Below are 27,555 nucleotides of genomic sequence, written 5' to 3'. Positions count from 1 at the left end.
GCCGAGGAACAAGCCGCCGTTTTTGTTGCGGAGGAATCGACTCTTCGTTTTCTTTCGCGCCACGAAAAGCGCTACGGCGCGACGCTTGATTGTTCGGAAAACAGGGCAGCCGAGCCTCCGCTTCTCGTGTATCGGACGCGCCGCCCCCTTTCCACTTCCTGTTTTCGTTTCCGGGACGGAAGACGCGTTTTTGTTTCTGCTGAAAGGCTGCCGAAACTAACGAAGCAAAAAGTCACTTTCTTCCGTTGGCTAAGGGAAAACGAGCGAGACGTGACGTCGTGGAGATCCTTTATTTTTCCCGTCTATGACAGCCTTCGTGGCGTCTGCGTTTGTCATACGGCCATTTTTTAAACTAAGACGAAACTGTGCTTGACGTCGTACGAAGCGCAACGTACGGTGAATGGGTGCAAACAAACGAACTACATGATGCGGGAAGAATCGCTGTCACAGAGTATCAACGACGTCTTCTTTTTCTTTTTCGGTTTTCCTTTATAGGTATGTTCACTGTCGAATGATCATTGTTAACGCGTGTCCATTCCATAGCACTTGTGCAGCAGAGAGTGTTCGTGAGAGTGAACGCGCGCTTGTACGACTGCTCTAAGTCGAGGCGTTATTACGTTACCAATTACTTATTATGATTGACAAATACAGTTGCGATGGCCGTGCGATGGTGTATTGCGGTATATGATTTATTATTACCTTAGAATGATGTACATGGCTTCCTCCCATAAAATAATTTCACCATTCGTACGTTCGTACCCAAGTCACGGCTTACCAATCGTCATTATCATGATCAGAATCGCTCCCCTCAAAAGTAACGTTCTTTGGCATGCCGGAGCCTTATTCTGGCGAATGGTGTGCGTGTGCGTTGTGTGTTCCCCCGTCCGTGCGTGCAAATAATCGACAACACGCCTTAACATTCTAAGCGTTTACCAATCACTTGTGAATTAAAGCCATATTGCCACGCTTGCATCAGTCAATGGGGCACTTAGCGTCAGCGAGTGCTGTTACCATGAAGGGGGTGGGGACGTCGCCCGTATCACAGCGCATGCTCTGCGGAGCACAGGTTTGAAAAATACTGTTATTTCCACACTTCGAAAGTAATGGGGTCAAAACGAGGCTCCACTGCTCCTAAAGTGGTCATCAAGTGATGATTGAGAGCGAATGCGTGACTACGAGCAAAGCACGCGAACAGGCCGTATGGATATGAGGGTTAAAGCAGTGGCTTATATATGCCAAAATGTTGCATCACAGCTGTAAATATCTACATTTTCACTCTTACATGCAATAGCTATCACAGGGCATAAGAACCAGAGGCAGCAGAGCTTTTTAACCACGGCGCTTGCGCAGTTGTGCTTTTATATTGCGTGGGAAGAAAGGTGAGGATGTTTCACCTAAAACTGGAGCCATCTGTGACCGTTCGTGACGACGTTCCTGAGCGTCGTTCGTCGTTTGAAGACGGTGCTGACATCATTCCCGAGAGCGTCGTTCGAGATGTGTCACGTGAGCTGCAATAGTAAGGAAAGCCGAGCCAGTTGACAAGGTTGGATTTAGACAGCGCTAAGAAGACGGAGATACGGAAAGACGGACGATACAGGGGCTGACTGTCGACTGGAGCCTATTAAGAAAACAAGTAACGCACAAAGAAACATATAGGTTGTCTTCACTGGCGAGGCACGCATGACGGCAACCATGTGAGCGCTGCGTCACTGGTTACACGTCGGGCTCCGCGGGATGGCAGTACTTGTCCGTGCTAAGCACATAACGTGTGTTGGACGTTCCAAACTGTACCCTACCAATCAAAAAGTAATGCCTCGACTCCAATGTTATTGCGATTAATAACATCTCTGTTGACACCACCTTTGATAATCGGGTTGAAACGGAGCAGACGACGCACGCCGGGTTTTTTTTTCTGAGGCTTGGGGGCGCTTTGGCACAAGCCACGCCATGTCCGTGGCCGTTTCCAGTGTTGCCAACCGAAGAAATTGACAGCTAAACTTTTCAGTGAGTTCCACCCATACATCTGGTCATGCGCAATGACTCCGTACATCAACAAACAACCGCAATCTTTCAGCAACCCTAGCACAACCACAGCCCTCATCATGTGAGCCCTGGTGATACGGTATTGCCACTTCCGGATGACAGTCACGGCTGAGTCACGTGGTAACCAGTCAGCATCCAGCTGTGTTGGTGCATCGCAGGCTTCTGACAAAGTTCCAGAATACCCGCTTAACTTTGCTCCTTTCTTCTTTCTTTTAATCCGCAATCGTCGTCGCTTCTCTCTCTCTCCACATTTCTACGCAGAACCCATCGGGGAGCAGTGTTCGAAGGACACCGACTGCCAGAACCCGGAGCTGGTTCATTGCAAGGAGGGAATCTGCGCCTGCCGATACGGCCACCACAGCCCGTACCTGTGCAAGGAAGGTGCGTATGCCGCGTTGCAGCGTGTGCCTACTTGCTTGAGCTCACCGCGTGTGGAGAAGACTCTTTAGAAGTGCTTATCCTGTTAAAAGAACCCTGCAACACGTTTTTCAGCGTTTTAGGGGTGAAGCCCTTAGGGGCTCGGGTTTTCGGCGTCTCATGCGGTCGTCGTAACCGTCGTCTCATGTAGGCACGGCACTAAAACAACGGGACACTCGTTTACGCCTTGCACGAGGACGGAAGGCATACTAAAAACACCGAGACACTCGTTTACGCCTCGCGCTAGAACACTTCGTGCTCCAAAGACACGAGACTTTCACAACAAGCTGTATACCTCTACCCCCCAATGGTTTCATTACCGTTGGCAAAAACGCCAAGGTGCCAAGAATACACTTATACACTGCATGCTTCGCCCATCCCAAGGTTTCACGTTAGTTGCGATTGCCCGAGATGTTTTCTAAATCTTAAATGCTTGTAGAACGTAGTCAACCAACACATCCAGTGCTTAGAACAGAGGTTCACAGAGCACCTCAGCCAAAAACTACTGCTTTATGCCCATCAGATAACTTTGAAACTTACTCAAAATACTTTCTCTCTTCCCTGAGTCTTGGCATCCTTTCAGCGCTCGCATTACGTCATTACAGCAATGTAGCAACTACCAGCCTTTATGTTGCAGCAATAAACGCAATCGATAGCCACTTAAGAAAAAAGCCGCACAGCAAAGGAGAAACGGAAGATTCAAAGTTCTGCTGCGACGAGCAAATCACGCGGTGTCGTTCCGTGATGGCGATAACTATAGTTGCTTCCAGACGCGAAGAAAAGAGTGAAAGCGTTTATCGGAAGTGCTGCAGAGCCTCCTTAACACCGCTGAAACAGTAAATTCATGCTGCTGTATGTCTGGGCTCAAGAAAGTAAAACTGTGTGCAGCTAAACACTCGAGCCTTGCGCTTGGTCAGTTTGACATGCCTGCATTTTTTTAACACGAATGTGTTTTATTCCAGTATACACAGATTTCTATGACGTCATATCCGTCACTGAAATGATGTCGGTACAACGAAGCAAGCGGCCTGTAAAGGGTACACCCCTGCAATCAGGGTCTTCTTGTGGGGAAGCAACCTCCAGTACTAAAGAGTACGTTTTACTGAGGGTTGTTCGTTTTGGGGTTTCATATTTTAACCCAAAAGTGTTTTATACCGGGATACACCAAGATTTCACTGACATCATATCCGTCACGGAAGTAACGCCAGTGCACCTTTGCCGAAGTGACACGCCAGCAGGACGCCGCTCGCCAAGCACACCAACAAGACAGCCCCCGAGCCCAGAATCATGCTCAGCTGCAGATTTGGCTGCACATTTCACTTTCGTGTTTTACCGATTCCTATGACACAGGAATCAACCACAGGTTTTTCACTTCTACAAGGCATCTTATAGCTAGGCGGGATGTAGTTCACACCACGCCTGAAGGACGCGCACACTATGTGGTGTAGAAAACGCAGTAGAAAGGCTTATTATTTCCTCTTACTAGAGGAAAGCAGAGAAATGTTCTGGCATTTTGTCGCCTACATGGTACTCTGGGCAAATGGGGAAGGAAGAATAAAGGCCCTGGCAAAGTAGGGCGGGAGATTTACTGAACGAAAACGGTTGGCGTCTCAGCGGAACAACCCGGACGACATGCTAATCGAAGAATAAAACAGAGCAACAACATTGACAGTTCGATAGTTTTGGGTCTTGAAGCCACAACAAGCAACAGCAGTACCCAAGCCCCCAACGACGCCCGAAACGCAAAGCTACGTAGCGTCGTATTCACCGCATGCCCTGTACTAGACACCTGATCTCTTCGTCCCGTTCGAAGTCACCTCTCCGACCTTCTCCATCGATCCACTTGGTCACTCTATCTCTCGAGCTTAGAGCCAAATATTGGCTCTGCCTCGAGGATCAGATCCCTAATGTGCGCAACGAGTACTCTTGAAGGCCACCGGTAGCAGGGAAAGAAGGAGACGACGCTTTATTTGCGGGAGTCAGTCAGGACTTTCTCTCTCTCTCTCTCTCTCTCTCTCTCTCTCTCTCTCTCTCTCTCTCTCTCTCTCTCTCTCTCTCTCTCTCTATCTCTCTCTCTCTCTCTCGTTCTCTGCAGTGGTAGTGGCGCAGCCCTGTATAGTGAAAGAAAGAGTCAATTACGCCGTATGTTCTGAGAAGTTTGATGACTATTCAAACGAATCCTTCTCATCTCATTCACCATTTTCATGGCGCTCTTTGCCATTGTTGCCCTTGCGCCATTAAGCCCAAAGTCATCATCATCATAAACAACAGCTAATGAAACAAACATTACTCCACATGCCGCTTTTGGGACACCACCCAGCTGTGGTGCGAAAGTTACCGGAAGTATGCGTGGCCACAATCATGCATGTTTTAGCTCTCCCGCGGCGGCAATGAAAGCAAGTGGATATGACAAAGTCTGCCGAGGATACAGCCAACGTGCGGCGCTGTGACACTGAACTCTCAGTTGGAGGCGCACGAGCAGTCGTTAAAAATGGGTTCGCCACCAGGTGGGGCTGTGTATACGGCAGCCACATCAGGCCTTGGTCACACCTGGCGTTGAACCTCGTATAAGGAGGGAAGTTCAAAAGCGGCGCGAAGCGTCAAGACGCAGGCCCAAAGAGACGTGAAAAGACACGACTCCAGTTCGGTGCGACGACTGCGAGACTTGAACGCATTTGCCGTGTTGTACGCGTTGTACGCCATCGGGTAGGCAGCTGTTGAATTCTTTGCTAGTCTGTGCTATCACAATTTTTCCTATTTAGTTCTCACATATCGCATGAACAAAAAGACAGCCCGCTTCTCCAGGCTTGCTTGCTTTCTTCACTGATTACTTGTTTTTGTCGAACCATTAAAGGACTAAAAAGAGACCCCCCCCCGTTGCCACGTAGGATCAGCTTGCTTTAAATCGCTCCTCGGCTGCAGCAGTGTAGGTGCAACAGATAGTAAGGAGAAGGTCCCCGGCCTATTGACGTCTGCTGTCTCATCGCACAAGTCCCGTTCGTGAACCTCCGGTTGAGAAGGTTGTCTAGACTCTGCTGTAGGAGTAGCTCTACCTACCACCTTCTTAAGCTGGAGGCATTTCTGGGCACTCGTCAGAAAAATGTAGTATACATCTCCGCTGCTTACGTCACTTCGGAGGGTTACAACGCACCATTAACATCGATGAGGAGTCCCCATTCCAATGAAGAGTCCTCGTGAGGAACAGCTGTCCTCTTTCAGTGGTAGGGCTCGCTCTACCCACTCTTCATGATGCTTGCGTGAAGTGGAGAGCAATCATCGTCCCCCCCCCCCCCCCCCCCAGCGCCTCGTTCGTTATTGGGGAGTTGGGCCACGTTCTGCGGCCTCAACGTGAGCGGACACCCCTTTCGTGTTGAAAACCTGTTTATGTTTCCAGCAATGCGTCGCCGCTTTGCTGGGAGGAAAGCAAGAAGTCGCTATTCTTGCCTGTAGAGCGTGCTCTGCCGCACAACTGGTAACGCTGCGACAAAGCCAGCATTGGGAGCACGGTGAGGCTATAGCTTCGTGGTGAGATGACACACCACATCACCCCGATACAAAGTAGATGGTATTATCAATCAATCAATCAATCAATCAATCAATCAATCAATCAATCAATCAATCAATCAATCAATCAATCAATCAATCAATCAATCAATTTATTAGGCACTTTATTAAGAGGAGGATGGCACCATGACATCACAAGAAGGAGGTGGGTTGTTGTTCTCTTCTATGTCCTCCTGTTAATTTGCGCTTCCCGCCAATGCAAAAATGAGACGTATATATTAACTTGAGAGAGAGAGAGAGAGAGAGAGAGAGAGGAGAGAGAGAGAGAGAGAGAGAGAGAGAGAGAGAGAGACGGGGGGGGGAGATGAAAGTTGTAAGAAAATGACAGGGAAAAAGTGAGGGATGAAAGAAGCAATGCGAAGCACGACCAAGAGCGGCGACGTGATAGTCCCACTCATAACACAAGCGCGCAAGTGCTTCATGAATGACTCGCCAATCTAACTATCATATTTTTCAATTTGATATAACTCCCTCCAGAATTATACTGCTGTCTCTCATATTACTGTTGAAAAAAAGTTGTACTGATCCAGATCTGCAATCCTCTACCACCACCTATAGTTGCGGCCGTTTGACGAAATTTTATTTTTTTAAGGAAGCCTGCACCACTTAGGGTTCTCCCCCTGAAACACCGCGTACTGACAGTAGTCCCGCACTTCAACCAGCCGATTCATTTCTTCTCGCACTGCAAACGCCTAACCACCTGGTGAGCCCGTTTTTTAGAGCGACTTCATCTGACAGAAAATGGTCACGGCAGAAATAACTCTGGACCCGGATGAATTATTCAACAGCGCTATGTTTTTGAAGAAATGTGTATATCTTTTTTTCGGAACCGTGCCGCTGCATCTCAAAGCAGGGTAATTTTTATTCGCTTTCGTTCTGAAGCCAGCTGATTACAACAGAAGAACTGTTGCAGGGTTTTCTTCCGGTGGTGAAAGTTGTCCGTGCCCTAAAACACTGTGGTGCCACCCTTCCCGTATACGACTCATTCGCCTCCACAGTTTCGTAGCCTGGAAAGCGGCGCATCTGGAGAGTAGACGGGCGCGCGAAATTTCTAGCTGCTGGCGACAGCGAACATTTTTAAAATTACCAAAAGGTAATACGACGGAGAGGGCTAGCTCGTCAAAGGAAAGTTTAACTGATTACAGCGACGATTATATGACAACGAGGATGATGATGATGATGACTAGAGGCACTCGTTTTCTATCTGTGCGCGGTGAAAATTCAGCTGACTGCTTCGTGATTAACAGTTGGCCATCATGTTCAAACAATATTTGCCAATCTCTTTTTTATGGATACTTAATTATTCTAAGTATCATTTCCATTCACGCTATCAAACATAGCCCTAACCCCGCTTCTTTTTTTTTGTCACCATTCCAATGTCTTTTAAGTTAAATCTGTCGCGTCCTCCCAGCGAAGTCCTCCGCTCACCCTGAAACCTCCGTTCTCAGCCATTGGGACGCTTCCTTCTATACAACATTGGCTGCGTGCCTTTTAAGTCCACCGCAGTATGCATAATGTATAATTCTAAGCTGTAGCGTACAAGTTCCCTTCCCTGCTGCCTATATTTACTGAAAAAAGTCCTACTACTTATGCAATCCGTTCTGCCGTAGCGTAAAAAGGCAAGGCACTGCTTGTTAATTTGCTATAAAAGCGCTCTTTTTTCAGCTCCTTCATTTTTGATCGCTCATCGTTCTTTGCAAGGCCTCGTGGGAAATGTTTCCCAATGGAAGAACAGAGGTCATTAGCATCTGAGAGATTCCGTTGAAATTGGTTGAACTTAAAAGAAAAACAAGAATACTTGGAGTAAGTAAGCAGCGCCGGTGGCATAAGTTGACGTCTGATTATCTTTGAAGTATATGGAAAAGTAGTAATACGAAGCTTTTAAACAGTATGTCTGAGGCGCGATTTGTGAACGAAACTAGAAGAAAGTACTTTGATTTTGTTTGGTTTGAACGTTCAAAAGATTCAGAGAAGACATGTGGTTTTTCTACGCCGACTGTGGATTAGGGTGAGAAATCAGCGTAAAACCTCCTCGTAAGGCTGTGACCAATACCTCTCCTTGGGTATGGATATTGTAAAGCTTTAGCAGACTTCCAATTAGGCACAAAGGTTTCTGATTAAGCGGACTGGTTTCTTCTGGGGTCCTCCTAATGGGGGATATGATTGATTGATTGATTGATTGATTGATTGATTGATTGATTGATTGATTGATTGATTGATTGATTGATTGATTGATTGATTGATTGATTGATTGATTGATTGATTGATTGATTGATTGATTGATTTCTTAATGAACGGCAATGAATGAATAAACAAACCACCACTTTTAAACCATTGTTACCACCCCTAAGGACCACGAAAACATTACAGCAATATCAGATGCACAATTACAGGGAGCCGCAAACTGACCCGAGGCCGCATCTCACACACGGATTGTAGAAATGCTCGCAAGCAAGCCAAGCCACCCCATACCACCGACGGGTCTTGCATGGCGACAAGGCTCAATGCTTTAAGCGGAAATCATTCAGCACATGCTGTTTCTCGACCGCATACGCACCGAGCACCGCATCAATCAGATCAAAAACACCCGCAACTCATTCCACCACAGCACCGCGAAATTTTGCAGCACCAAGGTCTCTGACACCAAAACCTCTCACCACCACACGTAAAAACTCAGTGTAGAAAAGGCCACAACCTGGCGACGTCTACACTAACTTGTACTCGCACATATACATATTACACCGCATCTACGTGGGCCAGTTCCCCTCAAGCAAACGCCCTCACTGCCACGACGAATACGGATCAATCTACCATATGTCACATGGGCCTGCTAAAACACCCAATTCCTCCTTCCAGTTCCAAATCAAACCGGCGAGCAATAGAAAGTCGCGCTGATCAGCTCGGACCTGAACGACGAGTTTATGCTCATCTCCGGGGCTAATGCTACGGTGCAAGTCTCTGCCGCCCTTGACATGAGGATGCCACCTCCTCAAGAAGGAAACGAGCTTTTGCTCTATTGCAATAAACGTTATTCCTCGGCTTCCTCCTAGCCATTTTCCAAAGCTTTGGCCAATATACCTCGGCGTCTATGTGCCACTGTCCGGCGAGCTTGGTTCGGGTTTCCCTACCGCTGCGCCACCACCAGTTCCACTATCCCCTTAGCAACGGTGAAGCCTTTAAAACGGTTTCGTCTTCAATCCGCGATATCGAGATAGTAATACAAGTACACTAGGGTCCGAATGTCTCCAGCTACACTAGGGTCCGAATGTCATTTGAACCAAATGTCATTTGACTCAAATGGGGTGCTTCGAATGCCATTCAGAATCCGCCGTGCTACACTACAATTTCAATGGCATTTGAAAGCTTTAGCATCCGCTCACCGTGCTGCATGGCGCTGCTGCTGTCGAGTTCTGTTTTTACGCAATAATGCAATAATCAAATTTAGCGGGAGTCATTCGTATTAAAATGATATTAAATTACCAATAACGTAAACTTTGACACGGTTTTTGCTTAATTCTGAATCCCAATCCAGGTTTTTTTGTGCTGTCTGGCCAAACTGGTTCGTTGCTTGCTCGCACTGGTGCTGAGAGTACGGAATTATTGCATCTTGATATCACGATTTAAGTGAATGAGAAGTAAACAAAGTCCCACAATTAAGAATATTTTCCTCGTTTTAAGTATGCCAGTAATGCACTTGTTTATGCTAACTTGGAACGCTCTGCGCGAGAGTGCTAGAAATGGCATTTGAAATCCCAAATGTCTCCCTCGGTGCTCATTGGCTCGAAAGTCATTTGAGCCAATTGGCATTTGAAAACCTAGTGTAGCAGCACAACTTGGCATTTGAGTCAAATGACATTTGGTTCAAATGACATTCGTACGCTAGTGCAGCAGGGGTATAAAGATTGTTTGCTGAACCTTGCATAGTGTTGCCAGCAAATGTTTCGCCTGAGCAGCACCATATGGTATCAAGTCACCACTCGTCACTTCGCCGGTTGGGCTGCAAATACCTCAGCAGGAAACAAGACACGTCTCTTCGTATACATTCGAGCGGTTTCGAGGCAAAATAATGGGTGCGTTCCAATTTACCGTTTAGACAGCTTCGTTGCCGTCTTCACAGACATTCCGCCATGTCAAGCCCTGCTCCAATTCGAACGAAGCAGTCAACGAAGACTGCTTCGAGGAGACAGCATCGAAGTCAGCAACGATGCAGGCTACCTTCCTGTCTTCTAAACTAATAAGTGACGCCAGCGCCACCTTTTTGCGTGTTAATGTTGAAACAAAAGCACTTGTTCTTTTATTGAAATATTTAGTATAATTTACTAGTAATAAAGATGACTTTGTTTAATTTTTAAATTACTTAACGTTTGTAACGACAACCGTAATATTAGTTACGAAACTTGCGGCTTGCGCACCTCAACATGTTTGCTATGACGCTGTCGTCCGCGCTGGTGTTGCGTTTGCGACCGCGGCGCCGTTCCAATTTTATGCCTTTGACGTCTAGTTAGACTGCTTCAGTTAGACCAGCAAGCTGTCCGTGAATCGGAACGCAGCCAATGTCATCGGCTGTACTCGGCTGTAGCCTGTGGTACTCCTAGCTTCCGGAGGTTACAAAAAAGTTTGTTCCTTCCGGGTTGTGTTTGTAACAGTTCATAAAGAATCGATCATCACTGTGCCCCTTTATTAATCTCACCAGGCCAACTGCACGAGGGACGCGAAAGGGATGAGGCGAGACGCCCACGCCGGCGTGCAACACTGTGGAGGTGTTTTCGCAATAACTGCGGATACCCCGTCCTACAGTTTCGCCATTTATCACTTCCACTCCTATTCCAAGCGAAAAAACAAGAGTGTGGCGCTGTCGCACAAACTAAAAGAGAACAAGCGCACCGGATAGGATTTCTTGGCGCATTAGTCTGGAAGCCGAGGGTGCTTTCCCCAACAGAGTGGCTTTGCGTCTCATACCGGCAGCCAATTCACCATCGCCTGCAAGGCTTAGGTACACATTTGGAACGTTCCAGAGAGAGAAAATCCCTAGCCTACATGCGACGTTCGCGCATTTTAAGAAAAACTTGAGCGGTATACCTGTGACGTAAGGCTTCTTAGTGTTCTGTGCTCGCCTGCCCTTTGTACGTCATCATACCACAGCGAAAAAACATTGTAAGGCCCTTCGATATGGAGCTAGACAGAGACGTTGAGCTAGGAGCATCAGATTCATTGTATCGAACGAAGTGCGACCTTACCCAAGGCACCGGGCGACGCTATTTTTCTCGCAACAAGCCTAACCTCTGCCACAACCGCCATCAACAAAACCTAGTCGGTCATATCACCCAGGAAAGAGCAACGCCCCGTTCTTTCTTGCCCTTAACCGTTTGCCTTGACTAGTTTTGTGCTTAATCGGTCGGATAAAGCGAATACAACACTCACAATAAGAAAATGATCCGTTTCCCTCTCTGCAGCACAGCATTTCAGCGCACTACATAGAAGCGACACACAATTCAGGGGAAAGGTATGAGGAAACTTTACTTCTCTTGAGACTTCACGGTGGTCGTCCCCAAGAATGTATGCGTACACGAGCATACTTTCATTGTTACTGCACTGATCTTGAAAATGGCGACTTTTTATAACTAATTTTCTCAAGATGCATGTGGAGACGTATAGGCTTTTGCTACAAATTACGTTTTGAACGTCGCGTGGCTTTGATGCTGACCGCGTGCTAATAAGCACACACCTGGACGTTTGTTTTCCAACGCCTCGAGCTATAAAAGCGCATGCTCTCCAGAAACACCTGACTCGGAGATAAAAAATACACCTCGTCGGGCAGAAGCTCTAAAGATGGAGGTGTCGACGCTTGGAGAGCGGGGAAGGCGATGACAAAGTTCAAAGTACGGAGTGTAATTAGGGTTAATAAATACATATTACAACAGCAAAAAAATACACCTAGCCGTAGCCGTATGAGCTTCGCTTAAAGGCCAAGTGCACTGAAATCTCAACTCGGGCAAATTTAGCTTCAACGTGCAGCACCTACCATCAAACCAACTGGGGCATGACTGGTAGCCCCGGTAATTGTCTAGTTATTTCGTTAAAAGCGTGTAAAATAGCTCCCTAGCAGACGACGCTGCACCCGCCGGCGTATCGCGCGAACAGCCACGATGCGGAAATTACATGCCGGCCGGCCGCCTGCTTCGTCCTCCGGCAGTCGTGTAGCGTTCGCTGGCTGGCTTCGACATCACTTCAGCCTGGCCATACGGCCGCACTTTTATAAATTTCGGTTTCAAGGTCGCTGACTTTGCTGCGAACCAGTATGCCCCTAACCAGCCAAGAAAATTTTCGTGTCCGCGTCAGCAGAAAACTCCCACGCTACTACTACTGGCTACACAAAGAAACATCCCAGGCTACTACTGGATACTGGCTACACCCAAGCAAACTACTTGCACCGCCAGGGATCGAACCTGGGCCCGAAGAGAAGCGGAGCGAGGGCCCGTCGTCTTGCCGACTAAGCCACGCCCACACGTATAGACTGGGGAGACAGACGGTGGTTTGGATTCAGCGTCTGAGTAAGGGGAGGGCGCTTTTTGGAGGTGACGCATGAAACAAGAGTGAGTGGGAGGCAGTGAGATAGGTGACTCCATATCGGCGCGTGCCGCCCTCCTCCCCACCCTTTGAAAGACGCTCCTCTCCATTTTATTTATACCGACGCTATTGCGTTGGGGACGCCGCTCCCGCGAATCCCAGGTAACGGATGACAGAGACTCTGGTTTCACTCTTTGTAGAGCCACGTGTGTGAATTCGTCACGCCGCGTGGGTAATCGTTGTGGGTGTCGCTTACAGCTTCCCAGTCCAAATACCTTCACAGCGTGGACTGGAGTCAATTTTTTTTTTTTGCTGATCGTTTGTGGCGTGTATGCGCGTATTTCAGGTGTCGTATTTTGTCTTTGTAGACCATACGAAAATTGGGTTCTCAAGAGGGTCCAAATGGTCACTGCAGTTGGCCTTTAAAACAAATTGGAACTTATGTTTGAGTTCTCTGAGACCCAGTGGGTGCCCGTGATGCCCTCAACGTGTTTTTCTCATGGGGGTTGTCCCCGTTCTTATCCTCGCCTTTGCCTTCCCCTTTCCAGCGCCCGTAACGCAGAAGCCGTCGGAGGAAGGCTGGCCTGCGGTGGAGGACCGCGAGTGCAGCACGGACCACATGTGCTATCGGGGCTACTGCTGGCACGGCACCTGCCACTGCAAGGACGGCTTTGTCAAGGAGAAGGCCGTCTTCGGAGGATGGACCTGCGTCCACAGTGAGCCGCCCTCAACGTCTGCCATATAGTGCCTCGGCAGTCGCCGTGACCGGCCACAAGGTCCAGCCGGCATGCAGTGTCTGTTCTGTGCGGGCGTGTGTGTGTCGGGCCTTCGGTTAGGCCACGGGTTGCGACGAACTCGCGAGCGAAGGGAGACACAGTCTAGACGCGCGATACAAGCGGGGGTCGAGCTAGCTTAGCCACTCGTTCCCTCTACCATCGACAGCACAGTGTAGTGGTCGTTTTAATGAACGTTTACTTACATAAGCTTAAGGAAAGAAGGTGTGTCCAACCTGTTTAGTGGCCGCTCACCCGCGCTGCTTCCCGGACTGTTCTCGGGAGGAGTTGCTGTGCCTCCTGCGATGATGGTTTGTGCAGCGCCGTTTCCGATTGTTCAAGGGCGCGGGTTGGGTGGGCAAGAGAAGTCTTAGTGGTAGGTGGTGAAGTGGAAGGTTGCAGTGCTGACATAAAGGGTCGTAAAGAGAGGTGGACGTGTGGGTGAGGATGGCGTGGCTGCAATAGGTGCCGGTTTGGACCCTGCGCCAGACGTATGCTTCGTGGGTGGGTAGAGAACGGTGAGGGTTAGGGTATCGCCTCCTGTAATGCAGGTAGTAGGCGAGAATAGCACTGTAAGAGTGATCAGTCGGGGAAAAGAGAGGAGGGCAGGAACGTTGAATGGGGCGTTCTGGTGGGAGTACCCGGTAGCGCAGATCGCGGGCTGCAGCGTGTGCTGCGTCATCCCCCGCAAGGCCATTACGACCGGGGGTCCATATGATATGGATTTGAGAATATTCGGGAAGCGTTTCAACTATAGCTTGAGGGCTTGCGCCGGTGCAGGGCGTGCTTGGTAGAAGCAGAACGCATACCGAGAAGAGTCCGTGGTGATGTTCACGTAAGGCTGGGTTTCGAATGTTGTCAAAGCGTGGGAGATGGCAAGTGCCCCCGTCGTGTAACTGTAACAAATTTCCCTGCGTGGTAATTAGAATGCAGCGAAAGTGAGGGCTGCCTAGGTTGCATATACAGCGGTGTTCACCCGATGCTCTCACATCTACCGGGTCCACCTTATGCATCTCCCTAACTGTTTTCGTCGTGATGATGTATGAGCGATCTCTAAATGTCATTATTATTAAATTTTGCTCTTTGACGGGCACTGATTCTACGTGTATGACAACGTAGCGAATGACAGAGCCTTAACGCAGCACTTCAGAGGAAAGATTTCTAGCTTTAAAAATAAATTTTCGAGGCAAGGGTTGAATAACGACGAATAACTTTTGAGGCAACGATGAATAAATTCCCGCAGGTAAGATCTGAGCCGTGTCACTGTGATTTGATTACTGCGCAGAGCATAATTATGGGTGGCAAGTGTGTGCGAGTGTATTTCGTAACCTTCCCCCTCTTCGAACACTTCTCCCGAGATCACTGACGGATTGTCTGGCGGGATTTTATTCATATGCGCACTGTCATAGTGGAAACATTTACTGAGTTCATAACTTCGGAGCCAGTGCGTTCTTTCTTGGGTGCAATGTGCGCAGTCAGGGGAGTGTCTAAGTGGGAGAACACATCCCGGTGTTTTACTGGTCCTCTTACCCCTCTGTGTACCAGTGAAGCTTACCATAACAATGGCTGAGCTCCTTCAACACCATCCTTTTCCGAAATGTCAGGACCCCTACCCCCGCCAAGTGCGCGCAGCATTTGTAATTGCTGCTTCCCTCCGCAGTCAAAATGAATTTAAGCCTCTCGTGACATTCCCTGTCTTCCCCATGCATTCGCGCAAAGTTTCTGCGCAAAACCAGGTCAGCCATGCATCCCGTTCTTACCAAAACTTAAACCAAGGTGACACACTTGCCCCGCTCATTTTCATTTTCCCTTCCCTTCTTTTTTCTTCTTCTCCAGGGACATCGTCCTTTGGATTCGGAATCCTCGCTGTGATCCCAGTGACAGTGGTGGTCATCTGCCTCGTCGCCTGTTGTGTGTACGTATGTACTCCTACTATATACGCGCTTGAGAATGCATCCCCTTCATGTTCACGCATCGCCTTTTGCTCATCTGTTAGTTGGGTCAGCGCTTGTCGTTCAAGCGTCGGGGCCCGAACCGCTGGTAAGGTTTCTTTGGGCGACGCTGAAGACCTTGTGACGCAGTCTTAATAGGTTTTCCCGTCCATGCTCCTTAGATACATGCTTGACTGATCGACGCTTGAGTAAACCAGAAGTTTTAGAGGTTGACTACCTCATCTTTGAAAATGTTCAATAAGGAGCCTAGCTACTCCGCGATCTTCCGAAACAATATCTGCTGGCGTGAGCCATTGTAGTGAGGACTTGCGTTTCATTGGAGTTGCTGTTTGCTAATAGGAAATTCCTCATTCTCCTTTAATGCAACCAGAGACGAAAAAGTTACAAGTGATGTGCTGTAGAAGTTACCACTGCCCTTTACAATTAACACTCAACATGGAACAGCAGCACGTCGCTTTGATACCCTTCACTGCAAGTTTAACTTACGATCTTAAGTGTAACGCTGTAATGTGTAACGCTGTAACGCACGCGGATTTTTTTTTTTTTCGGCTCTGTTGTTTGTTGTAACATCCGCAAATCGCGCTGGAGTTGTTCGGAGATTTGACACACGTCCCTCAACAGTAACTTTAATTAAACGCCAGTCCGGCAGCTTCCTTATTTCTGATACCTACAAAATCTGTGAGATCGAGAATTGTCCTCAGTCTGGTTAAAACGAGCCTGCGCCATTTAGCACCGAAATGACAGTTTCGCACTATTCGTTTACTGAGATCACTTTCCACCTTCCTCTGTCACCATAACCTTTCCTCCAGTGGCAGGAGGGGCAACAGCAGTGCGACGGAAATAACGCTACAAGACCCCACATGGTGCCCGTCAACCTCGTAAATTTTGTTTCATGTAAGGCGTAATGCGGGATTTCTGCGCACAACGCAAGCAGGCCCGTTTTGGGGCAAAGGTCTCAGTAGTGTCTCAAAATGGCGGCGATGGGAGCAGTCATAGCTGATTTTACCCAACCTGCTGAACCGTTTCTGCTCACTGACTAGCCCATTTTTAGTACGCTATGTTACGACGCAGTGCGTTATGGAACGCAATCGTGGGCGTCCGCACTGCTGCTTCAAGAAGGTCATAGAGGATCAAAAGGAGAAGGAAAACATGAGTGTATGTTGAAAATTTGAGCAAGTAATATTAAAATGGCGAATGGGGCAACTACGGCACTTGGTCTTTTTTTTCAATGCTGAATAAATGACTAATTTTCTTGTCCCTGACTTAACGCGTTTGTATGCGCCCACGACCCGCTCGGGGAACGTCATCGGGATGGCCCTCCTAAGCAACGGGAACACAGGCATTTTCACTCGGCGCACCGTGAGAAACACAATCATCAGAAACACCAGCTTAAGCGTCATAAGCGTGGTTTCTCGGGTGGGTTGGAAGGTCGACTCAAACCTAAGCACGTGAGAAACAGGGACAGCGCCGTGTTCTGTCTACTCTGTCCTTCGCCCCTTCTGTTGTTAGTTTCCCCTGCTTGGACCATTGATGGTCGGGACCTGACGACAGTGTTCTTCACGAAGCCAGTATCACGATATCTCTTCGTCTGCGCTGTCATCTATCCATATAGGAGTAAAGAGAAACACCGCTTTTCTGCGCCACCAGTCTTCGATTTGCGAATATTGTGCTATCATGTAGCTCAGAAGGATACAACGGCTGGCAGTTTTTGTTAATGCGGGCCAACAGTTCAGACAGAGACCTTTCTTCATATTAATCGTAAGAATCTAGGCACGGACAGCTTGCCCGCACCCACTTTTGCCAGTACCGTCTAATGTGACGCATATAATGCAAAATGCACTGTATACCTTGTGGTAGCAGAAGGCAGCTTCGATTTTGGCGTCTACAGGCATCCCAGTTGTAAGCAAATGTAAACATTCCTGTGGGGGGAGTTTACACTACAGCTCTGCCTGAGTTTACAACCACGAAGCAGATCTATACTATTTACTGATTAGTCACCATGTATGAGCGGTATCGCATCCCATTCCCCCAACCCACTATTGAGTGTTCGAATACGCCATCTTGCGTGTAGAAAGCTGTCTGCGTCGCACAAGCCCTCGTTTTCAATTCTCTCTCTCTCTCTCTCTCTCTCTCTCTCTCTCTCTCTCTCTCTCTCTCTCTCTCTCTCTCTCTCTCTCTCCTCTCTCTCTCTCCTCTCTCTCTCTCTCTCTCTCTCTCTCTTGGTGATTTGCGGGCTGAGCAGACAAGTTGCCCTGCGCAAGCAACACCAGATGCCCTCCAACGCCGCCGCCGCCGCCGCCGCGGGAGCACAGCCAGATCTCGCGGGAGACAACAGCAACGCCAACATGCCGGCAGCGGGAGTGAGCAATATCTACAGACAGAGGCGATATTGTGAGTACCTCTTCGAGTACCTGACCTCTTATCGAATGTCCCGCGCTTATACGAAGGGGTAAGGAGGTCGCGACGGGCTCTCGATCGCTTAGTCCGGGGAAATGCGAGCAGGGGGGGGGGGGGGGGGGGGGGGGCTCTTTCTTGCGCAAAGAACTTCGCCGTTTTCATCCGCCCCATCGGCCAGGCTCGACGTTGTCTCTTTGCTTTTCGTCTCTTTCTCCTTTTCCTCTAGCTGCATTTACCAGCCGTCTGCAAGCCCGTCCGCGTGGTTTATCTTAACGTACCGGAGCCAGTCTGACGCCGACTTCGCGGAGCTTAGCCGCATATTCACTGCGCATTTTTGTCGATTAATTATTTTTGTCGCCGGAATACCGTTGCAGACAGCACAGGCGCTTTTTTTTTTTTTTTTTGTCCTGCAAGCGATCGATCGATCCTTTCCCCGGCTAGCAATCTCCGCTGCCGTTGCTGACTCTTGTCCGCGCAGCATCCCTTTACTTTGTTCGAAAAGTAATCCTCTCTCTCTCTCTCCTTCCACACACACACACATGCATCATCGTCCGCTTATTTAGATCCACTGCAGTACATAAGCCTATCTCATTGACTTCCACGTGATCTTATATATGCTGCGCTGTCGTAATCCATCGCCGTCAAATTTCCTCATTTCTTCTGTCCTTCGAGTTATCATCCTGCTCTTATCACTTGTCCCTCCTCTCGGTGGCCACTCTGTTATCCTAGTTGTCTACCGATTGCCAGTTCTTCGCTTTACATGTCCTGCCCAGGTCCACTTCCTTATCTTAATCTGAGCTAGGGATGTCTTCCGCTCGAGTTTGCTCCCTCGTGCAAGATGCTTGTTTCCTATCCCTAACCGTTATTCTTTTCATTCGTCTTCCGCTGGCTCGTTGGGCGGACCAAGTCGACTTAAGCCTGTCCCAAGTCTGCTTCTGAAATTAGGTAGGCCCGTGGAAGCCTCCATCTTCCATTGGAAGCGGATTCACTAAGGTGAAATTGAGGATGAAATACCGGTGTTTTCTGGTTCGAACGATCGGTGAATCAGATGTGGCAATAGCTCTGCGCATTTGTATAGCTAGCTCGCGAATCAAGGGTGAGGTATCCGGTGTGGAACACCTTTTTGTGCATCTTAAACACATCAGGAAGTTTGAAAGCGACTACAAGGAAGCTCACTATTAACAAAAATAGAACGTATGCACTCCGAGACGCGAACGGCAAAATAGCAAATATTGCTGATGATATACTAGAAATAGCCGAGGAATTTTACACAAAAGTGTACGTTTTTTACCCTGACTCATGGGCAAGTTTTTCCGTAACTGGTGTCGGCCAGTTTCCGCCGGTTACGACAGATGAGGTAGCAACGGTGCTCCAAGCAATGAAGAGGGCAAAGGTGCAGGAGACGGTGGCATCACGGCTGATATTTTGTGCCTCGCAGGGGACATTGGGCTAACAAGAAGTGCAGCTCTATTCTCTCAGTGCTTGAGGTCTTTAATGTGGCCGAAGGCGTGGGAAAATGCGAACTTAGTTGTTCCACGTAGGAAAGGTGATGCCAAAGACATTAAAATTACAGACCCATCAGCCTCCTCTCCGTTACCTACAAGTTATTTACAACGGTAATTCTCAATCTTATAATTGTCACTTTAAACTCTCAACAGTCACGAGAACGGTCCGGTTTCAGGAAAGGCTTACAACTTTAGATAATATTCACGCTACCAACCAGGTAATCGAAAAGTGTTCATAGTATAATAAACCGTTATACATGGCATTCATAGATTATAAAAAAGCATTTGACTCAGTGCCTGCTTCTTAAGTATTAAAGGCGTTACGTGATCACGCAGTCCGCAAGCCATACACTGCACTTTTAAGAGATATATACGACGAATACACGGGAAATATATGGCTCCATCAAAGAACTGGTAAGATTACTATACAAAAGGGTATCCGGGAAGGGTACAAAATATCTCCACAATTATTTACAGCCTGTGTGGAGGCTATGCTCAGAAAGCTTAGGTGGAGGAAAACTGTGGTGCGGATCAACCTCAGCCACCCAAGGTGTGCAGACGACATTGTCCTGCTCAGTCAAAGAAGCCGGGATTTGCAGCGCATGCTTTGCCAGTTGTGCTCGGAAAGTATGGCTGCAGGCTTAAAAATAAACACACACAAAAAACATCGAACGTAATGTTCAATCAGCATGCCAAGAAACGTTATTTTAAAGTAGGTAACGAAACAGTCACCGAATACGTACACCTTGGGCAAGTCATAGCTGCTGATCCAAACCATGAACGGGAAATTACCAGCAGAATAAGAATGGGGTGGGCTGCGTTTGGTAAGAACTCAGTTATCCTGATTGGTAAGCTTCATCTGTCACTCAAAAATCTTGTATTTAATCAATCCTTTCTTCCAGTAACGACTTACGGGGCAGAAACTTGGGGTCACCAAACGACTAGGGGTTACTAGGGGTTACTGGAATGCTGGGGGTCAGGCTGAGGGATCGGAAGACAGCCGCATGGATTAGAGAGCATACTGTTGAAGGGAAAAATTACACCATCATCCCGTAGGGGAAGCCTGAGCAGTATGCGAAGCAGCCATGGGGTCGACTGAAGCTCCCATTAGTTTTCAGTTCGTCGTTTCCGTTGTCGTTCAGCTTCGCGTGCCTTCGTTGTATCAGTAGCTTCTTGACGTAGTTTGAATGATTGAAGGACATAAGGCGCGTCCGTCGAACATGCTCCCATCTTGGTTTGTAGCGCAGTGGGAAGAGCGCCACGTACAGTCTTTGTCAAAATTTTGTGGGCCACGGCGACCGTGGCCGGAGCAGGCGCGTGGCCGAGCAGGGGCGCTGCGCTTGTTGCTATCAGCTGGTTGCGCGGCTAAAGAGAGTGAGGGGAACTTTTGCTGTTCCTTTCATAGTATGGCTGGCGCGATAAGTGCAGCTGGGCCGGTTTTTCAGAGCAGGGGAAGGTCGCTTCAGCGCAGGCACTTTGCGCAGCACTTGTCGCGCCGGACACACTACAAAAGCAAAAGAAAAAGTTCCCCTCCCTCACTTTAGCCGCGCAACCAGCCGACAGCAACAAGCGCAGCGCCCCTGCTCGGCCTTGCGCCTGCTCCGGCCACGGTCGCCGTGGCCCACAAAATTTTGACAAAGACTGTACCTCCCGTGGCGGCCAGGGAGTCATGGGATCGAAACTGGGCGCCGCCTAACTATTTCTTTTTATAGTGGACCGCGCTGACGTCAGCCCAAACTCTGACGGGGTTGAAGAGACGCGCATGCGCAGTAGAGTGCGGACGGCGGACAGCGAGGGAGGGAGGGAGGGACACACCCTTAGCATGAGATGTTCCGCATCTAAAACATGGCATGGGCGGGTCACGTCACGCGCTCGGGGGACAACCGGTGTACCATCCGTTTAACAGAGTGGCTACCAAGAGACCGCAAATGCAATAGGGTGAAGAGATGAAGATATGAGCTACGAGAATGTGGAAGAAAGCATAGACTCAGCTAGCACTCGGTAGACGTGGCTGGAAATCTTTGGGACAGGCCTTCGACCCGCAGTGAACACAACCAGGCTAATGATGATGAAACACATCAGAAACACACGCCATTATTGGACTCCTGGGCCCCATTTTTCCGACGCGATTTCACACAATTGGCTGCGCGCTCAAAAAACGTCACGGATAACCGCAGAAAGAGCCAATCACATGAGACCGCGTCCGAATTCAACCCTGCCGGATTAGTTCCGACGCCCCGGAGAATACGGCCCCGCCTGCTGCATTCATTCTCCTAGAAATCACAGTGCAGCAAGGCTCTGAGTCGTCGCACGAGAACGAGTATGCAGGAATTTTTTTCGTTCTCCAATCGCTTTACGATCGTCGGGTTATGAATTTTTCCCGTGACGGCAATCCGGCCATTTATCGGGTCTTTGCTCCCCTTATACGCCTCTCTTCGTTCGAGGCTATGCGCAGCGATAATCTATTATTGCCTCGAGGTAAATGAGGGCCGTGTTTGTGTTTCACCTCTCACCCTGCCATATCATCCGTGTGGTGTGTATTGGTTTTCCAGGAGAAACAATAGCGAATGCACGCTTCGTACAAAACCGCCAAACTTTCCCAAACTCAAGGATCGATCCTTTTGGAGCTAAGAGAGAAAACTGCCGCGAAACGATGGAATACATTCGATTGTGTGGCGCGCCTTATGTGTGCAATTGGTGCGTTTGAAACTGGTCGTGCCATGCGGGCGAAACTACCGTGCTCTTTCTTTGTTTGTCTTGTGTGCAGCCTTCTTTATAAAGTTCAGAGCACTTTAAGGGTCTTCAGAGCACCTTTAGAGCAAAGGGTTCAGAGCACCTTGTCGTCGTAGCTCGTTCGCTGTCACAATGTCTAGCGACTGCCGGAATCAGGCGGCGCGGCAACACAACGGACCCAAGTAGATCCCCACGGCGTTACGGCGTAACGGACCCAAACAGACGCTTCGAAAACCAAGCGGTTCATATAGTCATAACCCTTAGAAACTCCTGAACCCCTGCCGCTTGTCGTACATATCCCCATTGTTTAGCGCGAAGAAAACTGCAGGTACATTTCAGGCAAAATTGGCGTATATAACCGGATAACCGGAAGCCGACGCGTCTATTTCGTTAGGAATGCCCGTTGCGATGGTTTTTAGGATAGTAAGCGAAAAATTAGCAGTGGCTTAGCTCGGCTATGCCAGGATATACGTAGCGTGAGCTAAGGTTCAGCCGATTATTTTTAGGTTTCCTGGTTGTCTAGGATTAGCTGATTATCATGCTTACTGCTGATAAAACGATTTCCAATCCAATCAAATCCCATCCAGTCCAATCCAATCCAGTTCAGTTCAGTTCAGTTCAGTTCAATCCAATTCAGTCCAGTCCAGTCCAGTCCAGTCCAGTCCAGTCCAGTCCAGTCCAGTCCGGTCCGGTCCGGTCCAGTCACTGCTCCTAGCGCATGCGCAGCACGGCTCTCCAGGAGCCACGCGAAACGGCTATCAAGCGGCTGCGGCGCAGCGTCAGACTTGGGCTACTGCGCAACGGAGGCGCACAGCTGGGCACGCGCCGGCGCCAGTGCGTCTGCCGCGCCTATGACGTCACTCCTCTGGAATGCGCAGACCGGCGAATGTGCAAACCCAATTCTCTACACACCCGTACTCCAATTCATCCAATCCGATCCATATCCAATTCAAATCCAATACAATACAAACCAATTCAATTCAATCCAATTCAATCCAATGCTTCTCGCGCTTGCGCAGTACGGCCCTTCAAGGTCAACGCGAAACTGCTCAACCTCGGCCAGTGTAGCTTACGCTACAAAAAGCGGCCGCCAAATACGACGCATTCCAAACTGCGCAGTAAGGCGCCGGCACGTGCGGAATCCCGCTCGCGCTGATCCAGGCAGGGGGCGCGCGAGCACTGCAAAAGCGAGAAATTGGAATTGCATTGGACAGACCTCCGTTCAATTCATCATGTAGGAGTGAGACAGGGAGGTGAAGAGCATAATTGGTGGTAGCAGTGAGCGGATAATGGCGCCACCGCCCAGTAAGGCGAATCCCTGCTCTGCACTTCCGACAGTCTTCACGTTGAGCGTAACGGCTTTTATTTCTTATCGAAAGAAAGAGCCGGCACTGAACCGACACCAAGATGCCCTTCCTGACACAAAGCAAACGTGAAACGAATTTCGAGTTAAGTGAGTCGTAACAGATCATTTCTTGGCGGAAAATATGGCTGAATTAAAGTAATAAGTTTTAAAGTGTCCCTCCGCAGTTGCTTTTCTTTAGCTAATGCTTACGTTTCCGTGATCGTATTTACAGTGCAACAGTTTAGTTACTTTTCCAAAGAACCGTGACCGCAAAACATAACCCCTGCTCGTTCGCGAAATTGCCGCACCACAGCTAGAGTCATTCCAGCATTAACGACAACTTCAATACTTCAGGCAAATGATGGAAAAAACAGATTAAATGGCGGCGACCACCCGCCACTTCTCGCACTAGTCCTGTGACGTCACAACGACTAGTTCGTGCTTGACGGCTGCCAGTAAGAGCTACCACAAGAGAATACGGTTGTGAGATTGTAGTGGGCGCTCTGGATCCATTTGACAGCCCCGTCTTAATGATACCAAAGATTTTACAACGTTTATTAACTTTTCGGTACCTCAGCCATGACGTCACGGCTTTCCGTAGAGAAGCGGGAAATTTGAAACTTCGTTGATGTTTTTGCGGGTTTTTTTTTTGTTTGTTTTTGTTTTTTTGCGTATGTATGAAAAGAACGTCCTTTGGGGTCGGAATAAACCACAGCGCATTTCAAAGGCTAGTAGTCCTAAGGATGTATGTTGTCTTCGTGAACCACTTAGGGGCGGTAATTTTGAAACTGCGCAGCGCCCTTCCTCCGGGGTTAAATCTCCGGCGCCGTAGGGCGTAATTATTTCGTTTTCCCTTTTAGTTCCCGTTGTGCTCCAGGGACCAACCGTGTGTCCTCTCCTTTTCGTTCGCAGTTCCTCACTACGTAGAAAGCCCGAAGCCCCATGCGGCCCAGCAGGCGTCTCCGCCGACCACATCCCGTCCCATAGAAATGAAGCCAATTGAAGCCAAGGTAAGACGATAGGTCGCCGCTCTCGGGTCGCTCATGTTGCCGGGCGAATTTCAAGTAAAAGAGAACAAAATGTCGCCACCGTGAACCCTGCGCCTTTTCCTATAATAGTTTCTTTACGTGTTCTCTTATTTCGCTACACTTGTCGCTGTTCGGGAGAGATGGACAAAACGAACAAAAAAGAAACAAGGGCGAAGTCTAAAAATAAAATGGTAGGGGTGAAACATGCGTCCGTAAGCATAAATAAATCCAACGGTAGGCAATGAAGAGCAGCGGCCGAGATGTTTGCTCGTAAATGGAATAACAACAAAAAAAGATAGTGCGCAAACAAGCTAAAATGAGCAAGCAGAAAGCTGATCTGCTGCGGGATGTCTGGTTGTTTGGCGCTCCATAAAAGCGAAGGGAAATGGGAGCGAATCATCTGGAAAGCAAGGAAACGAAAATACGACAGCCTTCTTTACGAAAAAAATAAGAAGGTGAAAGAAAATATGCGGCGTAACATCGGACGTTCTCCGATAACCGAGGTCCGGCTTTCCCGCATAGCCTCTTGCCTCAAAATGGAAGAGGGCGTTGTCCGTCCGCACGGAAATAACCCAGGGAGGGTGCCCCGAGATATTTCACGCTCGATGAGACAGGCTCCGCTACTAATCCCCGCCTCGAAGGCCCGCTTCCCCGCCATGCTCGGGCCTGTCCGGGGCAAAGCGGACTTGCAGGGGACGTTGGGCGCAGCCATGATAAGTTTGTCCTAGGATTCTTATGATTTATTTACTCGCACACAAATCAGTGCTTCTTAGTGTGCGAACATTTGTATTTACACGTCCCCGTCGAAATAACGTCAGCAACGCTTTTATACACCACGCTTATCGACGGGCGACGCGCTGTTACACAAGTACTTTGCCAACGCCCTCGCAGCTTCACCACTTGGATAGATCCGAACATCGGTGAAAAAATCTGGTCTTGCATTTGAAACAACTTCCATGTGGGAAACTGTTTAATACGCTCGGCCACGATAAAGATGCACTCCGGGGCGTTAAAGTTATTAAGGGCTTTCTGAAAGCCTCTTCCTCCATCCCTCCATCTCTCTCTCTTTCTGTCGGCCGACGTTATTACGATAACAGTTATATTCGCTCATATTGTTAGGCTGTTTAATTAATAAAGCCTCAAAATATTCCTTAGACACAATAAATCGTTCCAAAACCGTTACCCTTGTAGAACTGCGACGTCCAATTTTTTATGGCCAGTCCCGGTGAGATGGGACACCCTGTACAAGTACCTGAACGTTCTTTCTTTTACGTAGTTACTCGTTTATTTGCTTACTGACATAAACCTGAGAACGTGGTAGGAATTCTTCGTTTTCCCGTTAGCTGCAACTATCTCTACCTCCGCTATTGACTGCAGCACTTGCTCCCGAGTACTTAAATATTTTTAAAATACCAAGCAAAATTTTTTTAGTTATAATATCAATTGAGATATATAGCGCCGTGTCGTCTATGTTTCTTCTACTTTCGTCCCTGTTTTGCGAGTGCTTCCACCTTCAAGATGAACAGCTACCAACTAGCCCAATTGTCCGTTCTACTGCAGGAGATATAAATACGTCACTCCCCCTACCTCCACCCCCTTTTTTTCTTGCCTCGGTTTCTCAACGTGTGGGTGGTGCGAAAAAAAAAAGAGTGACGTTTTTTTTTGTGTGTTCTGTCACCCCAGGAGACGACGGCAGACATCGAGGAGGCTGACGGGAGCTCTTCCAATCACGCCACGACGACGCCGCAGGCCTAAAGGGGAACGGCGCGGTGTTTCATCTATCTATACGGACGCACCAATGCGGCGTGTGTTCTCTCCATGCACGGAGACTCTAGCGCCTCCAAGTTGAGTGCGCGTCGCTTTTAAAATGTTGACATTCGATGAACGGGCTACACGTTGCATTTACGGGCAGCCAATCTGTATTCGGGCATGTGAAGTGCGGCGCGGTCATTCGCCAAGGATGCTGACGGCGGTGAAAACTACAGGAAGTACAGTCATGGATAAATGAAACGCGATAACGAACATATGAACCGGAACACACAATCTGTGCGATTTCTCTCCCTTCGAGTCAAATTGACGCTTAGCTTATTTACAGTACCAAATTTGGGAAATGCGGCTTTCCATATATACCAATCGTTCACGATTATTGAACATCCACGAACAGCCTTTTTTTTTTCATTTTCTGTGGTCTGGTTCATATTTTTGCGTTCGCATTTCACTTGTTCATGACTGTATTGAGGAAAGAAGCATTGGCTCCGATGTCGGGTTCCGTACGTGCTGCGTGAAATCAAGCGCCGAGCGAAGGGAGGCCATTGAAGAATTCTACAGGGCTATGGGGATCCTTGCAGGACACCACAGCTACGTCACTGATTCACCCATACACGTAGACGGTTCATTTGATGTGTTCTTGCTTTAGCCCTCATCTTCGCAAACACTAACTGCACGAAGTAACTGCACAATGAACGAGGAAAATGGACAGCCGGTTCATGAAGCATCAACCGAGTATAGCGGTTGACCACACTGTTCCTATTTTCCACTCCCTTTAATGGGAAGATAGAAAGGAACTCACCTGGTTTGGAGAATCGTCTCGTCATTTCAAATAAGCCGAACGCATTATTGCAGCGCACTGCCGCCAGGTACGGGCACCGGGAGCACGAGCTATGACTTCCTGTATATATCATTTATGTCTCATTTCGAGCTTTCAAAGTTTCCAAAGCGATAAAAAGCTCCGGAGATGCCGAACCTGCTTGCCTGTGAGCGTGACAACCAGCAAATATTGACGTGATTGCCTGGGTAACAGACGACGCTTCCATAATTGCAGATATTCGCTACAGTTCGCATGGTTTTCCTTTGCTTACCGTAGGCCTATAAGTAAACGCGTTAACGGTGAGATAACCGGCGACAGGTACTCGCAGCCATAAAACAAGTCGTTCGTTGGTCTTAGTTTAACGGGATTCTGCAACACTTCTGACAAACACTTTCACTCTTTCCTTCGCGTCTGGAAGCACTGCGAAAGCTATAGCTATGCAGGCACGGAGCGGCACTGCGTGATTAGCTCAGTCGCAGCAGATACGCCTTCCGTTCCTGAGTTGCTTTTGTGGCTTTTTTTTTTTTAAGTGGCCATGGAATGCGTTCACTGCTGCAACTGAAGGAAGGCCGGCCAGAAGCCGCTACACCGCTGTGATGATGTAATTCCAGTGCTCGAAGAACGCCAATACCGGGAAAGAGAGA

At 48.5% G+C, this 27,555-nt stretch overlaps 1 protein-coding gene across 1 annotated transcript in view; it reads left to right on the top strand.

The window, feature by feature from the left end:
* The window catches only part of LOC144148823 (uncharacterized), a 66,809-nt gene extending 39,485 nt beyond the window's left edge, over positions 1 to 27,324 (top strand). Inside the window, exons 2-7 of the mRNA XM_077680341.1 lie at positions 2,305 to 2,424; positions 13,140 to 13,307; positions 15,201 to 15,279; positions 17,559 to 17,707; positions 24,209 to 24,306; positions 26,008 to 27,324. Of these exons, the coding sequence (XP_077536467.1) occupies positions 2,305 to 2,424; positions 13,140 to 13,307; positions 15,201 to 15,279; positions 17,559 to 17,707; positions 24,209 to 24,306; positions 26,008 to 26,079 (686 nt within the window). The 3' untranslated portion in view covers positions 26,080 to 27,324. The remainder of the gene's footprint in view (positions 1 to 2,304; positions 2,425 to 13,139; positions 13,308 to 15,200; positions 15,280 to 17,558; positions 17,708 to 24,208; positions 24,307 to 26,007) is intronic.
* Positions 27,325 to 27,555: the final 231 nt, after the last annotated feature.

The sequence above is a fragment of the Haemaphysalis longicornis genome, unplaced genomic scaffold (genome assembly GCF_048455015.1).
Source record: "Haemaphysalis longicornis isolate Haplotype H1 unplaced genomic scaffold, Haemaphysalis longicornis Haplotype H1 scaffold_8, whole genome shotgun sequence".
Classification (NCBI taxonomy): domain Eukaryota; kingdom Metazoa; phylum Arthropoda; class Arachnida; order Ixodida; family Ixodidae; genus Haemaphysalis; species Haemaphysalis longicornis.
Note: the sequence above shows the minus strand (reverse complement) of the source record. Positions and strands in the feature narration are given on the sequence as shown.